General features: G+C 40.5%; 1 protein-coding gene across 13 annotated transcripts in view; it reads right to left on the reverse strand.

The window, feature by feature from the left end:
• ZNF385D (zinc finger protein 385D) overlaps window positions 1-17,043 on the reverse strand; it is a 421,068-nt gene that overhangs the window by 154,670 nt on the left and 249,355 nt on the right. Inside the window, exon 1 of one of the 13 annotated variants that reach the window (XM_079947333.1) lies at window positions 7,468-7,495. The exons of 11 other annotated variants lie outside the window; for them this stretch is intronic. In XM_079947333.1, the coding sequence (XP_079803459.1) occupies window positions 7,468-7,480 (13 nt within the window). In that variant the 5' untranslated portion in view covers window positions 7,481-7,495. Of the gene's footprint in view, window positions 1-219; window positions 245-7,467; window positions 7,496-17,043 lie in introns of those variants that run through there. One more of the 13 variants, XM_079947334.1, reaches the window with a different exon arrangement.

Consider the following 17,043-nt stretch of genomic DNA (forward strand, 5'->3'; position numbering starts at 1 on the left):
GTTAATGTAAAGGTCTTGTACTTTGTGACACCTATAGGCAAGGAAATCAAGACCCAGTAAGTTACTTTCTTCCACAGATTGGCTTAATAGATGTTGGAAGTATACCCTTGATGGTTACACTAACATGGTTTCTTAGATTAAGAGAACAGAGTATCAGACAGGACAGCTATAATACAACATTGCATTAGAGAAGGGTTTTGTACAGAATCACTGGCCTACCTGGCAGCATGTCAGTATGTCAAATCCCCAGTCCAGGGTCAAACAACTTGTCCAAAGCCCAAACCAAAGCAACAGTCCCACAGAGATCCTGGAGTATCCATCAACATGGGCAGTTGAGCAGACACAGCACCTCAGCTTTGCTGCCCTTTTGCACTTTGCATGCTGATTGCAGCATCTGGGCTTGGAGGCATGTGACCCTTATCTGTTCTGAGCCTACTTCAGCTGAGGAATCACACACCTCCTCTCAGAGCTAGTGAGCCCCACCTGACCAGCTAGGGAGCTGGGCTATGGGCCCTTGCCTGCTTCAGCCAGCCTCTTAAGGAGCCACTCCCACTGCTCCTTACATGTCAAAGCCTGCCATGTTCATGGAGACAGGGCCCCCTCTGGCTCTTGGTGATGGGTCCTGCTGCTCTGGTTCCTGCACACTGACCCCCATCCCCTCGTCATCCTCCGTCACCCCGTGAGTACTTCCTACACCAACCTCTCCTTCCCCAACCCCAGCTTGCCCCAGTGTGTGCCACTCACGGCTACACCCCCTTGCCAGGTTCCTATTCCTCCTCCCTGTTGTTCTGCCAGTTCATGACAGGTTTTCGCCAGGTACTAATTATGGGTTTACCATTGAGCATGAGAAGGCAAGCTTAAGTTGTTTACAATTGTTTTGCGTATGTGAAGCAAGCTGTTTCATTATTTGTGCAACTGTTGGTCTTGAGTTAAGAAATATTGCTGTAAGTTATTTCAAGTAAAGTCTTTTGGAATGTATCTACAGGGTTGTTGTTGTTTTTTAAAAAGATGATCATTAGTGTTGAGATGATTATCTAGTATTTTTATGTATGTAGCATCTATAATGCTGTTTATAGCTAACTTAAGAAAAAGTAAAAATAACATCTGCCCTCGCATCAGAGTGCAGTCTGTGTGTGTGTGTGTGTGTGTGTGTGTGTGAGAGAGAGAGAGAGAGAGAGAGAGAGAGAGAGAGAGAGAGGAGAGAGAGACAATGCCTCACCTATTTTCTTCTATTATGGCATTTTGTTGTATTTAACTAAATATTGTAGACATCCCACACAAAGTGGTTTCAAACACATCACACATTTAAGGCACTTTTAAAGCACATGCACTCAGTAAACCTGGGAACTGTAGATTACCCCACCTCCCAATCTGCAATTCCTAGTACTCTTAACAAACTAGACTTCCCATAATTCTGGATGGGGAAGTAAATATATAAGGCTGGGGTGCTGTTTATGGAGTTTTTTGTATCTTTATTTTAGAGTTATGTGGAAATGGCTCTTTGGTTTTGTATTTTTAATGTTTTACTTATTGGTTATGACTTGCTATGTTGTAGTTACAGGGGTTTTTTTAATGTTGTAAGCTGCCTTGAGCATGGTTTGAATTGTGGAAAGGTGGTATACAATTAAATAATGTATGTATGCCATCAGTGATCAAGACAAATCCCCAACACCATTAAATACACCTTAAATATAAACATTAAAACCCCAGGGGAAAGTTTGCTAGCAAATCTATTGCTAGATACTGTAATGCCACATTAATGTAAAGGCATTGTATTTGTTGACATTTAAAAAGCTTTGACCTGGCAAGTTCCACAGTTGGTTTTTCCTAATATTTTTATAAAGGTCATGTTTATGGTATAATAAGCACACACGTGCAAGTATTGTTAATCAAAGGACTCTTATATCATCAGCAGATTTTCAAAGTTTCTCCTCCACTGTCTCCTGAACATAACTTTCTCTTTCAAGAGAACCACAACGGGTTTAAAAAATAAAATTATTTCTTCCTCTCTTATGTTGCTATCATGTCTTGAAATGAGTGCTGTGTTATTGTGAATGGAAGCTTACACCGTCTACTCAGAAATAAGTCCCACTGTATTCAATGGAGCTTACTCCCAGGTAACTGGGTACAGACTGGGCAGCCTTACACTGCAATCCTAAACATTTGTACTTAGAAGTAAGTCCCACTGAGTTCAATAGGATTTACTCTCTGGTATGTTCCTGATCATTCTCACAGTTTCTATCATCATCATCATCATCACCATATCACATCTTTTCCCCCTGAAAGGGATTCAAGGCAGCTTATAGCTAAAAAATAATTTCATTATTCATTTATCTGTGGAAGGTGTTATACACGATCCCTTCCTTTGCATATTTTTTCTTTAAAACAATCCTGCGAGGCAGGTTCAGCAGAGGGATCCGATGTAGATGTGTATATGACGTCTACGCGTGCAGCAAGATCAAACATGGGAGAAGCTTCCTGATGTAGAATAGGATGTCCCTATTTTCACTTGAGAAATGTTGGAGAGTATGTAGGATGCCAGCAACTCCAAAGCATATAGAGAGCCAGTGTGGTGCAGTGGTTAGGAGTGGTAGTCTCATAATCTGGGGAACCGGGTTCGCGTCTCCGCTCCTCCACATGCAGCTGCTGGGTGACCTTGGGCCAGTCACACTTCTTTGAAGTCTCTCAGCCCCACTCACCTCAGAGTGTTTGTTGTGGGGGAGGAAGGGAAAGGAGAATGTTAGCCACTCTGAGACTCCTTAAAGGGAGTGAAAGGCAGGATATCAAATCCAAACTCCTCTTCTTCATATAGCAAAATACTAAGGGCAAAATCAAGCCAAGTTAAGCATTTTCAGTCCCTTTATTTCAACAGGAAAGCCAACCATGACGTCAGTCCAAGGGACCTAAAAATGGTAGGATTGGGCCCTATGTTTATTCAGCTAGTTCAAAACAATCAAATATTCATTGTTTTTATTTTGATTTCTTTAGAATTGAGCGCATTACTTTATCATATACAGGCTGTAACTTGAACCACCCTGAGCTGACTAAAATATGGATTAAAGTAGTGTTTAGAGGTATCATTTACAAAGACACAATAGAGTACTTATCTAACTGAGATGGCGGGATAAGATATTTCGGGGTTTGTTTGTTTTTTATTAGTACTTACAAAGGAAAAACCTGAATGGGGCCAGAGGCTGGATAGATTTCACAATGGGACATTTATAAGGTTTTTATAAGTTTTGTAGTTAGCTATCACTTACATTTACAAGTGTTATAAACATCTATGCTGTCAGGCATAAACTAGTCAACAATTGATGTGGGTTTCGAAATAGCTTTTTTCTTTGTTCAACAATTGTGTTATTGAGGTTCTGCCAAATCAAGGATCTGAAACTGACTCTCTGGCTCTGGTTCTCTCTCAGACTGAACATAAGCCAATAGTTACAAGGCCCAAGCTCAGCCATGTCAAATGGAACTTCCTAAAGGCTTTAACTTTCCCATCTAGTACTCTAGTATGGTAAGCATGAGCTGCTGGTCCTTTCTCTCTCTCAGGACAGGAGCTAAGGGTAGACTGCTATTCCACAAGTGTTTTGCTCCACATTCTGAAAGGTAATGGATATCTTCTAGGCTACCTCCATGTCTCCATGACAGAAGACGAGGAGTTCCATAGGATAACACAACAGAGAAGGCTCTATTTCACACAATGGGCTACCCTTTTTGGTGGAACTACAGAGAGGACCTCCCCTAGAGACCAAAAGGCTTGGGCAACACCTTGAATTGGTGACGCAACACCTTCAACTGGGTGTCGAAGCAAACATGCAGCCAACACAGTTCTATTCTGTATTTTTTAGTTATGCTAAAAAACCAATTTGCCAGCATACTTATACCGCAGTTTCATGTTTTATGGTTATTGTATTTTAGTATTATTATAAAGCCATGTACTTTATTATTTTCATTTTGTGAGCAACCCAGTGAGCATTATTATTGGTCAGCCAATATAAATTGCTGTAAATAAAACATATCAATAGCGCGCAACTATAGAGTTTACTGGATCACCCACCTCACAGTGCAGGACCATCAACATATTAAGTGTGCAGATCAACTTACACAAGCAGACCACAAGAACATTACTGTGAAGTGCCTATATAACCAATAACAGTAGATGGTGTGTATAAGTAAACCAAGCTATGTGTTTGTTTGATACCTCTCCCCAACAAGGCTGTGAAAAACTCCAGAATGACCTCTTCAAAAGAGCCAGTTCAATGTAGAAACACAGTTCAGTGGCAAATCACATGCTTTGTGTGCATAAGCTCCCAGGTTCCATTTTTGACATCTCCACTTAAAGGAATCAGGGAGGTAGCAGATGACAAGACAGACTTCTGCCCAAGACCCTGGATAACCACGGCCAATCAGTGCAGACCAGCCTGGGCTATTATGGACCAATGGGGCTGTTTCATATGTTTACATATGTTTGTTCAGGTTCAATGCATGTAAGTGAAACACAATTTATGAATGAGGCAGAAACCCCCAACTTCGCATGTGCAGCTCTAATTGGCATGGCTAACCAGGAATGACATCTTGACAACAAGGTGGGTACTGCAGTGCAAATGTTAACTCAGTCTGCAAGCAGCAGTGAAAAAAGCAACAGATGGATAATATGAAATTTATATAACCAGTGGTTAGGGCTGTATTTTGCATAGTGTGTACTACTACTACTACTAATAATAATAATATTAACAACAACAACAATTTTATTTATTTATATGCCACCCATCTGACTGGGTTGCCCCAGCCACTGGGGGCTCCCAACAAAAATAGTAAAAACACAATACAACATCAAATACTAAACAATAGGATAAACTTATCCTATCTCCTATCTCAGATCAATCCTAAAGCTGGAAAAGGTACAAAAGGGACAACAGTGATCAAGAGATTGAAGCACTTCCCTTATAACATATGGTTTGGGGGGCTATTCTTTTAAAAGGAAAAAGATAAAAAGGACTACTAGTAAGGACCCAGTGGAGGCTTAAAGGATAGAGAAAAAGGGAAGTACTTTTTCACACAATGCATAATTCACATGGATTTACTGCCACTAGATGTGCTACAGGCTTAGATGAGGAGGGGGGGGAATCATGTTTATTAGGTCAGTCATGGAAAGAGTTGAATGAGAACAGCCAATTTAATTCAGCATTCTGTTTCACACAGTGCACAACCTGATGCAGCAGTCCTCTCCCACAGTTGTCCCCTAGCAAGTGGTACTCGGAGTCATGCTGCTTTTTGATCCTGGAGATATCTCTCTCTCTCTCTCTCTCTCTCTCTCTCTCTCTCTCTCTCTCTCTCTATATATATATATATATATATATTCTATAGCCATCACGATTTGTAGCGTTTTTTTACTGCCGTTATTTTCACAACATTCAGCAGCTACACGCTATGGTGACAAAAATGGAACCTCCCAAGTTCCAAGTACCAGTTGCTTGATGCAAAGAGCAGAAAGGCATGCTCATGTGAAGTCCTTCTTTGGGGTTCCCCCCCACCAAAAGTCTTTGTCTGGCCAACAGGATGCAGAACTATATGGACTTTCAGTCTGCTCCAGCAAGGTTTTGCTTATACAGTGGTACCTCGGTTTAAGAACAGCCCTGTCTATGAACTATTCAGTTTACAAACTCCGCAAAACCGGAAGTAGCGTCCTGGTTTGCAAACTTTACCTCGCTCTAAGAACGGAATCTGAACGGTGGAAGGGCACCGGCAGCGGGAGGCCTCATTAGAGAAAGCCGCCTCGGTTTAAGAATGGTTTCTGTTTAAGAACGGACTTCTGGAATGGATTAAGTTCGTAAACCGAGGTACCACTGTATTCTTAAAATACTAACCTAATTATTCCTTCTGAACTCCAGATAGGGTGATCAGTAAGACTGGGTATAGTCAGTAGTCAGAACTATCACAAAGGGAATCCTACTAGAAAGGAAAGCTGAGCCACATCATGTTTTGCATCAAAATAATTCCCACACAATTTCACTATAGGATTGTCCTGTAGCAGAACGGATGATCTAATCTCAGTAAGCAGAAGATGCCAAACTAGATAATTCTTTCCCTGCTAAAATCTGTTAAGAGTGCCTATATTAAAATGCACCACATTAATAAAAAAAAAAACCTGATCCTTTTTCTTTTGCAGAATACAAATATGGAACATATCAGTGGGGTAAAAAAAAAAAGCAAAAGCAAAACAAATAGTAATTTGGCCAACACTGATATGTAAACAATTTCTTTTTTTTAACAAAATGTACACTAGACAGCATCTTAAAAAGTAGAGACATCACCTTGCCAACAAAGGTCCGTATAGTAAAAGCTATGGTTTTCCCAGTAGTGATGTATGGAAGTGAAAGCTGGACCATAAAGAAGGCTGATCACTGAAGAATTGATGCTTTTGAATTATGGTGCTGGAGGAGACTCTTGAGAGTCCCATGGACTGCAAGAAGAACAAACCTATCCATTCTTAAGGAAATCAGCCCTGAGTGCTCACTGGAAGGACAGATTGTGAAGCTGAGGCTCCAATACTTTGGCCACCTCATGAGAAGAGAAGACTCCCTGGAAAAGACCCTGATGTTGGGAAAGATGGAGGGCACAAGGAGAAGGGGACGACAGAGGACAAGATGGTTGGATAGTGTTATCGAAGCTACCAGCAGGAGTTTGACCAAACTGCGGGAGGCAGTGGAAGACAGGAGTGCCTGGCGTGCTCTGGTCCATGGGGTCATGAAGAGTCGGACACGACTAAACGACTAAACAACAACAACACTACACTCCATAATGAAAGGATATGAAATTGAGAGGTTAACTAAAATTACACAATTTTTATTGAGAAAATGTGCAGATCAGATACAGCTTTCTCCTACGTTACCCCAACTGCTACTAAATAACAAGAAGATAATGATGATTCACAATGCTACAAGCTCACGAAGCAAAATGACAAAATACTGTCCCTTCTGGACCAAGGAATGAGTTACTTGAAACACCACCAATTGTTAATGATTTAGAATAAAACCCTTTCATAAACAGGGCTGCTGTCCCTAATGCAGTTGGCACAAAGCGTGGAAGATAGGCAAAGAATTAGCTGACAGCAGAGCAACATCTGGATATATGAGTTGAGAGTCATAAGAGAAGAGAAAGTGTATTTTTAGGAATAAATATAGCTCAGCTATTGGTAAGTGATGCTCCCCACTAAATTAAATAGCTGATACTGAAGGAGGAAAGGGATAGGGAAGGAGCATACTTTTGACTTACCGCTGGCACCAGCTTCACACATAACGATTTCCTCAGAAAACATTTAAGTGCAGACATTATACATGCATCTTTAAGAACTCGCATTCACATACATGTATCTGGCCCAATCTGTTGGAGTTACAACAGTATATGAGCTGTGTCACTGAGCTCGTATACATATTTGTATAGAATGCAGGTTGTCTCCAGGGTTACCTGAATATTCCATCTGCTAGTCTCTGGAGAAAGTGACAATATGACAGTTAAACCGTTGCCTTGCTAGCTTGAAATTTATGTTCTTTTCAATGCGTTGTAAATAGTTAGTCATTTATGAAGTTTTTTAATATGTACTTCAGTTGCATGTTGAATATTTTTTTTCTGTCAACACAATCATCTGCGTTTCATATATCTTTACAAAAGTGTGGGAGGTACAGGGGGTGGAGAGAGTAGGGAACAAAACAGAAATATTGAATTCTTATAGGAAAGTGTTTCGGCTTCCACCTTCTTCAGCTGCTGTGATGTAAATTAAAGGGTGTTGTAACCGAGGTAGCAATTATAGAACACAGAGGATGGAATATTCAGCTGTGTTGCATTTGCTCTAACTGCTCTTTAAAGCTGAATTGCAGCAAACACTATCCGAGTGTTCAGTGGATTGCCATTTGCTCCAATTCAGCTTTAAAGAGCAGGTTTTAACAGGGAAAACTCAGGAGCAAAAACAGGAAAGGCGCTCAGACACAGAGCTTTAAAGCACAGACGATGCCTAGAAAATGAAGAGGAAAGTGTGTATGATCCCTGAATTGAAGCCATGCGGTGAGGTTAAGCTGTCAAACCTATATACTCATCTATATTGTAATATCGAGGCTATGATTCCTTGGGTCGAAGTGGTTTGCAACTGGTTAAACCCCTATCACCATTTCATAGAACTAAATGGTCTTACAAAAAATACATAGTCAACTAGATAATGCATCATTATCAGATTTAATTTATATACCGCTTACTTGCCAAAATGGCTTGTGAGCAGTTTCCAAATACAGTATAAAATCAGTTGCAAAATATGGTCACACATAATTAAAATACACAATAAACAACTGCATCAAAACATTAATATGAGTATCCATAATTAAAATGAATGGGTGAAGAAGCCCATTAAAACAGCATAACAATTAAATAAAACTTTGAATCCTGAAATATAATTATTTGGTACTTATTTCCAGTGGCGTAGCATGGGGGTGCAGGGGGGGCCGGCCGCACCGGGCGCAACATCTGGGGGTTAGGGAAATCCACGGGTTAGGGGGCGCAAATCCACGGGTTAGGGGGCGCAATTCCATGGGTTAGGGGGCGCAAATTACTTGCCTTGCCCTGGGTGCTGATAACCCACGCTACGCCACTGCTTATTTCAATAATGCAATTTAGTTTTTTACATGCATATTTGCCAAAATACAAGAAATCCAATGTAAATCTTGAAAGCATTGCAACAGGAATGAGAGAAGCTCCAAAGTCCACTTTCCACCTTCAGGTACAGATGTTCCCCTGGTGTGAACAAGTATAACATACTCCTCTTTGTGTCTAAATCTATCTGATTTAATTTCCATCAGGGGAAAAACTGGAAGTGCAAACTCTTGTACATACTGTGCTGGGGGCGTGTGTATGGTTGGATGTGCAGTATTTTGGACAGTATCTGTGTATTAAGATAGCAATGATGGAAGAAAAAAATTTCTGAACTACTACAGTAATGATTCTTTAGAAGTTTCTTTGCCATTTTCTGTTTCAGCTTTAAAGTAGAAAGTATTAAGTGACTGTGGAGGTATATGTGTCTGTCGTGTGTGTGTGTGTGTGTGTGTGTTTGCATGTTTGCATAACTTATCAGTTTCACTGCTTCTGTTTGCAGCCTTTGCACACAGTTCTTCGATCTTATAAATGGTGTGGATTAATTAATTGATCCTGAATCCTGGTGGTGAATGGGAGAAACTAGAGAGAGACACAGCCCCTCCTCCTACAGATGAAATTGACAAGCGGTCTTATAAGAGTGCAGATCAGTTTTGTCCACCACAGCTAGGGGAATTCTCTGGATTTTCCTCTCCAGTGAGTGGGCACAACCCAAGTTAACACCTGGCAGCCACATTTCAGACCAGTCTCAGTTTCTAAGTATTCTTCAAAGGCACACTCATGCAGAGCACAGTACAGAATGTATATCATGAATTACCACTTCAGTATCATGTCTATTTGGAAAACAGCACAGCTAATGCTGTCATCAGCTGTCACATGGGAATCCTGGACCAGCGTGGACTCAAGAGCACAGCCAAGTTCTTGTGCAACTAAATTTCTAGAATGGGCAGCTGGATATACAAACTGTTGGGGAAACGAGACGGAAGACGGAAGAGAAACACAACCCTTTTCATGAGACTAGGAGGTGCCATTGTAAAATATGAGTTTCTGTGGATATGTGAAATCATGGAATGTAACAGCAGAAATCTATATGGAAATAAAGGAAAAAGTTTTGCACTTCCCTAATGAGAAATACATGATTAAGTGAGGGAAAATGTACACAAACGTATTGGCTCCATCTCACCATCAAGTGCTACCAAGTAGCACCCATTCCATCTGACTGTAGAAGAGGAAGAGATGGGAAACAGGGCCACTATAGGTTTTCCTCTCCCTGAACCCTTTTCATTCAAGCTGATCATTTTGAAAACTTTAATACTTTTAAGAACTGGTGCCTGAGCTTGCTTGTTTTCTTCTTCTCTCCTCAGCCCTTTTCCTTTTGTGTTGTGTCTTTTAGAATCTTGACGCTCCAGGCAGGGACTGTGCTGTTTCTTACTGATTTTATGTAAGGTGCTCTGGAAGCAAAGCAGGGCAAATAAACAAAAACAAGACATTTACAAAAATGACAGGTTTCTGTTCCTTCAGTTTTGCCCTGCTGCAAGCATCAAATGACAAGCTTTGTCTCTATTCAATTCTGGCCATATAACTAAACTCTTTCTTCTCCTGTAAAGCAGTAAGAAGTTATGTATTCAGAGAAAATTCATACAAAAGCGTTTCATGAACAGATGTTAATATAATATTGCTACACATATTCATGAGTAGCTAAGTGCAAAAATGACTGATACAGTATAAGAATGAGTGTGAGTGTGTGTGTGTGTGTGTGTGTGCATTTGAGTCCCTATGAGGTATGTAATACAGCAGGCTAAAGTGAAAAAGTATAGGTACTTCCCCTTTCCTTTATCTCTGCCCCATCAAAATACATTACAGTATTATCATTTCCTTTTTCAACAGCTTTCACCTTAACCAATAAGATTCTATATCCTATAGCCAAGCCCCCCTCCAGCATTCTCAATACCAGTTTTACTACATATACTATGTGGATTGGATTGGATATCTGCATGCAATCTCGTGCAGAATACTAACCTTCATAGAATTAAATGGTTTGGGGGCTTTATTTACTAGGAAGTGCCATGAAACCTGCAAAATTTCCATACTGAATTCATGTGAAATCCATCTTTCTGAAACCTTTTATAACTTGGCTTTCCAGTTCAGAAATGCTTGAGGTGTATAGTAATAACAACATAATTGAATCAAGTTAAAATCATGATTAAAACTATAAAACATGGTAAACATTAAAAACCAAGACTATGATAGTGCAAAGCTGCATGTGCACTTGGAAGAGAGCTAGATGTGCAATCAAATGTGCCTTTAACATTTTTTGCTTTGTTTTAAATTGAAAAAATGCCTTTTATATTCAACCATGCATGTTACTCTGGCTTTGTATGCGGGTCTCCCCACCCACAGCTTTGCCATACTGTGGTGTATTCAATGCACTAAACTGATATATAGGTATTGATATCAAAGTGCCCCGAAGCTTGACAAAATGGAAAGTGTCTCTCAAGCTATGGATCTGTTGTGCCTTTTAAGGAAGAGAATTCCAGCACAGGCAAGACTTCAGATATTTAGAGGGGAAAGCAAATCTCACTGAAAGGTCCAAAGGCCTGCTCTTGGATATGCTGAAGTTTAGATTGCAGGGGGAAAAGTTCCACTGCCTTTCCATCACATTTTTTCATATATATTTTGTGAATGTTTTCAGAACTCACAGGGTTAAAGAGTTCTGTGTGACGTCCCTCAATTCCTGTCGCGTGACTCGAAAGGAGGGAGGAGTTCTTCTTCACTGTTCCGTCTCCGCAGTTGAGGGAGACGGTGGCCATGGCTGCTAGCAGCCCAGGGGAAACCAGGGGAAATCTGAGATTTATTATTTTTCTGCTGTAATAAAGACTGATAACTAGACACACTAAAGACTGGGTGTGTTTGCATCTTTTACACCGGGACGCAATAGCTCCGCTGTGTTTACTCTGCACTGCGTGGCGAACAAAGGATCGGAACAGCAGGAGGCACAGCTAGAGGGAAACGTGCCGGGCTGAGATCGCTGTAAGCTGGTGCTAATTGGGGTCGTAAATCAATTAGCTATGCCACGCCCTCTAACATATTTTTTTCAACTGGCAGTGCTTATATCATTTCAGTTGAAAAGCACTACTCCTGAAAAATAATCACAGATAGTTTGAAACACAGGATATGGAAGTATTTTTTTATTCAGCTTTTTTGTGGTGCTCTGCTCCACATGCCAAAGAAAATTAATCTCAGAAAGGGAACCTTGCTGAATCTACAGATCTTAGCAAAGCGGAGAATAAATGGGAGAAGGCGCTTCAAGCTATTTAAGGTAGTGTGCAAGCAATATTAACCAACTTTGCAAAAGCGCACAGGATGATGACAGAAATGACGAAAAGAGCAATAGGAGTCTGCCCTGGTGTTGAGATTTTTAGGGAAAGCCATTCTCAACGCCTTGTTACCAGGATGGGTGCAATGACACTGGAAAAGGGCCCTCTTTGTGGTGGGGCCTCATATAGACTGACCTCCCTCTGAGGTGTGGTTGATGTGACTTCTTTTTAGTGCCAACTTAAAATATATCTATTTACCCAGGCATTTATGTGATGCCAGTTACTTGTGTTGTGCAATGGGATGACCTACAACAGGGGTCAGCAAACTTTTTCAGCAGGCGGCCAGTCCATTGTCCCTCATACCTTGTTGGGGGCCGGACTATATTTGGGGGTGGTGGTGAACGAATTCCTATGCCCCACAAATAACCCAGAGATGCATTTCACATAAATCACACATTCTACTCATCTAAAAACACCAGGCAGGCCCCACAAAGAACCCAGAGATGCATTTTAAATAAAAGGGCACATTCTACTCATGTAAAAACACGCTGATTCCCGGACCATCTGTGGGCCGGATTTAGATGGAGATTGGGCCGCATCCGGCCCCTGGGCCTTAGTTTGCCTACCCATGACCTACAGCATTATGTATCGCTGTAGCATGTGTTTATAATCTATGTTTTTAACTGATGTATTTTTATCTGCTCTTGTTCAGTTGTATCTTTAAAGTACTTTTTTTGTTTGTAACCCACCTGATAACAGCAAGAATGAATGGCAATATAGACATTTCTCAAATGAATAATAAACAAAGGTTGCCTGATTTATTTCAACCTAAAGCTCAGTGCATGTGAAGGAGACTAAACAAATAAAACAAGTCATATTTTCACAAATAGCTGAAATTATATACCAATGAAGTTTGCACAGCTTGTATCAACATTTTCCATCAAGGGCTAGCACTCACTGCATTCCAAAGATTAAGTGGATTTCAGGTGCAAGTCCAGTCTTTGGAATGAGAGTGGTCTCACGACATTCCAAAGACCAAGTGTATCTCTCTCAAAATATAAAATAAAATTGCTCTTTTGAATGATACTGATCCAGTTCTACACTTCTGCCCCAATGACTGATGGCGCAGTCCCTTGGAGATCTTTGGCTAATTTGCTACCATTTATATTTGGACAACATCCATAGAATTTCTCCTTGGATAAAGACAGATGTCAAACAGGGAGTGTTACCAGCACTTTATTATATTCTTTTGACAACTAAATTATACTTTGAACCACAATGATATATGCGGTGCACACAGCTGTTGCGTGTTGCTATGCAAAATCTGTTGCTAACACATGTAGAAAAACCAGCATTTTGCTCTGTGTACCCTGCTATTTAAGCTGGGGGGGGGGAGGAGCATTCAAATGGCTGTGGTGTTTAAGTACATTAGCATACACATCTTCAAAATCAGTAGAAGGAAAGCAAATAAAAGTATCTTTGGCAAAGTAGCAGCAGTGCCGACAAAACTGAGAGTAGGTTTTTGTAAGTGAAAAGCTACAATGGAAATAATGCTGAAGAAAAGGGTTGCCATACATCCAGAATTTCCCGGACATAGTCGGAAGCAGTGCCTGGGCGGAAATCAGTGAAATGTTTGGGAAACTCCAGACATGTGTAATTTCTCGCAATTTCCCTTAAAAAGAGCTCAAAAACATTATTTTTTTGCGTTTATGCCAGCAACATTGGGCAAACTTAAAAAAGCTCAACAACTTTTGAGTCCAGATTTTCACTTTTTGAAATCTGGCAACCCTACCTAAACACTTAACACAATCTAGGTAAGGTTCACATTTCATCCACAGACCCACTAATTATGTGATTTGGTATCCGTGAGCATTTTGTGCAATGGGTGAAGTTCATGAATAGTTGACAGATGTTGAATCCATAGAAATAGGAGAATAATAAAGCTATTTAAATGCAAGCATATAAACCTAAATTGTTCAGTCTAAGAGGTAGCAGAAAGAAGTATACTTGGCTTTGTCTTGTTTGGCCTACTCAACAACAAACTACTGCCTCTTAATGACCCACATAGTGATGAGCTCAAACACGAATGCTACCTAAGGATATTGAATCAAACACTTAGATCAAACACTTCAGAGAAAACTTTTAACCACATTACTTTCATCATCTTTCTCTCTCCAAACAATCTTCAGATATAGCAAGAAGATACTTCTCCATCAGCATAAGATTCTGAAAACAAGCATGAAGGATTAACTAAAAATTAGGTGCACTCCTTTCAGAGATGTGACTTCTTGGGAAACAAGGATGGGGTGATGTGACTGCATTTGAAGCAGAGGAGACTGAAGAGCAAACTCCTCAGTGTGTTTGCAAACGGAAAGGACCAAATCCCAATCAAAAGGGCTCAAAATCTGAAATCCAATAAAATGTCTTAAAGTAATGTCCCACTGTCAATAGCCTGTTCTGTGAAGTTATTGGTCTTGTGAGAGGGAACCGAGAAAGCCCCAGTAAATGAGCTGCAGTCCAGGTGATTTTCCGCACAACGCTTGTGGAGTTTAATTTTCACACAATGCACAAAAAGGATGTACTTCGTTTTTACAGAGCTAACAAAGAACTTATTTGATATAGTCATTAAAAGGGAAAGCTTGACAATCCAGGTGTACCACATAGAGACAGACCGACCCTCCAAGTGTCCCTATTTTCCAGGGATAATCCTGGATTTATAGAAGCTGTCCCAGTTTCTGATTTGATCCCAGAATGCCCCACTTTTCCTTAGGACATCCCTAGTTTCATCAGAGAAATTATGGTGGGTTGGTTGGTATCCAACATTGAAGCCATCTGAAGGCAACCCTGTACAGGAAAGTTTTTTTTATTGTTTATTATGCTTTTATATATATTGGAAGCCACCCAGAATGGCTGGGGCAACCTAGTCATACAGGCAGGGTTTGTTTGTTTGTTGAATAGGGTGTCCCTATTTTCATCAGAGAAATATTGGAGTGTATGCAGAGAGAGAGAGAGAGAGAGAGAGAGAGCTCTTTCCAGAATTTCAATACAGTCTTCATACAAAAAACTAGATTAGAATGATAATGCTCAAAACAGTTCAGTGTTTAGAAAGTACAAAATGGCTGGGTAAAATAAGTGTTTCTGGTGTGGTTTTCATTAAACTACCAGGATGTGCAGATAATCTGCCCTAATCTACCAGGATTTTTATTTTACAATGATATATTGTAGCTCTGCTGGTGTTGACAAATATCTCAGACTATTGCAGACCTTGGTTCTAGCTGATTTAACTCATACCAGGGGGGATATAATGGTGGTTACATGTGCATTTTTTTGTCACACTGGTGAGGAAAAAAATATCAGAGGAAAAACTAGATGTGATTGAATGTATGATCCAGTCACTTGGCCAAGTGTGTGCACAAGCTGAAAACCTAAGAAGTCAAATTTACAAGCTTCCCTCCCACCTCTGTAGTGAGATCTGAGTGGTTCTTTTAGGTAGAGGTGAAATTGGGAAGGGATTTGAAACCCCTTGTCAGTTTCACCTCTGCAGTGAAGGGGCTTCTCTCCACTGGCAGGTGGGAAGAAAGCTTGTCAGTTCTGCTGCTGCTGTTTACAGCCTTTTTGTGCGAACTGGATAATGCACACTTAGTGCTGAAAATGTAAGTCATGGAGCCATGAATTTGCATATGTAAAATACAAGCATGCATTTGCCAGCTCTCTCGTAACACACGTCCATGTGTACAACCACTCTTTCATGGCTTAAACAAGACTGTTGTTTGGAAAAGTAAGGCTATCCATGACGCCCTATGGGCATTCTGACATTAAGTCAGAATCATGGGGAATTCTTCAGAAATAAAGTCATTAGTTTCACATATCTCTAGTTTTCTCTTCTTTGCACTGGACCCAGGTATCGCTCTCACACTCTGTGGGGCTGCAGGGTGGGGTTTACTAATAGGCAAACTAAGTCTCTCCCTTGAGCCTCAATTTTTTAGGGGCTTGAAGCAGTTGAAGAGGAAAAGGTCCCGTCAATCAGGCAATCCACCTTAGCAAATAAGCACTTATAATAAATTAAGTATAAGAGTACCCTTGCCAGTCAAAGGGGGAAAAAACCCACATGGAGAAACATCTCTTTTTTTACACTGCCACAGTAAGAATTCATTTCAGCTAGCAAGCCCAGGAGAGTGAGGTGTTAGGAAAGTCCCTACTTTTCAAAGAAATACTGTGCATTTGTTTAAAAATATTCTATTAAATGTGATTGTAAGTTGGCTCTGATAGAAGCAAACAAAAGGCCATCCAGTCGAAAAACCACAAGTAAGACACTAGCCTAGCTGAAACTTTACACAGCCTGAGTGTGGCTCCCATACTCCTTTAAAATGCCCCAGGAAAGCTATGGGTCACCCTCAGTTTGCACAGGGAACACTGCCTCAGCTTATATCTGCATTATAGTCCATCATCCCAACACTTTGTGTTGCCTCATACCAATTTTCCATCCAACAAATATTGGTCACCAGACAGTTCCAAAGTGGCACTTTAAAGTTAACTCTGCTCTGATGGGAAGACATTTATTCCTAGTTTAAACAATACAAACTTCAAATACTAAAAGAAAATGGAAAGGGATTGAGTGGGAGACCTTGTCTCTGAATGCTTCCAGCTCCCTCTTGAAAGCAGGGGGTGTGTAGTTGTTCTTTCAGCTGTGTCACAATCTCTTTTAGATTACCACCAAACACAGATAACAATTTGTAGCGAAACAACCAGATTCCAAGTGTGCATATAGGTCTGGTAGCAGGGTCCCAAAAAGGCTTGACGAATTGAAATGAGCTCAATACTAGCAAAATATAATTGCTACTCAAAAGTTGGCAGCTATATTGTAAAGTAGGTTAACCTTGAATGTTTAAACATGTGCTGGTGACTGATGAGTGTTTACCATAGAGAAACACACATATGCATACAAGTGCATGGGTGCTTGTAGTATCTGCTACGTGTACCACATTCCCATTACCAACAAGAAATGTGGGTATGCCCACCATGGGAAGATGCCACAGGTAAGTGGGTAGCCTTATGCTCGTGATGAAGATGATTTATTGCATTTCTGAGA

This window comes from Podarcis cretensis (genome assembly GCF_951804945.1).
Source record: "Podarcis cretensis genome assembly, chromosome: 12".
In the NCBI taxonomy this organism is placed as follows: domain Eukaryota; kingdom Metazoa; phylum Chordata; class Lepidosauria; order Squamata; family Lacertidae; genus Podarcis; species Podarcis cretensis.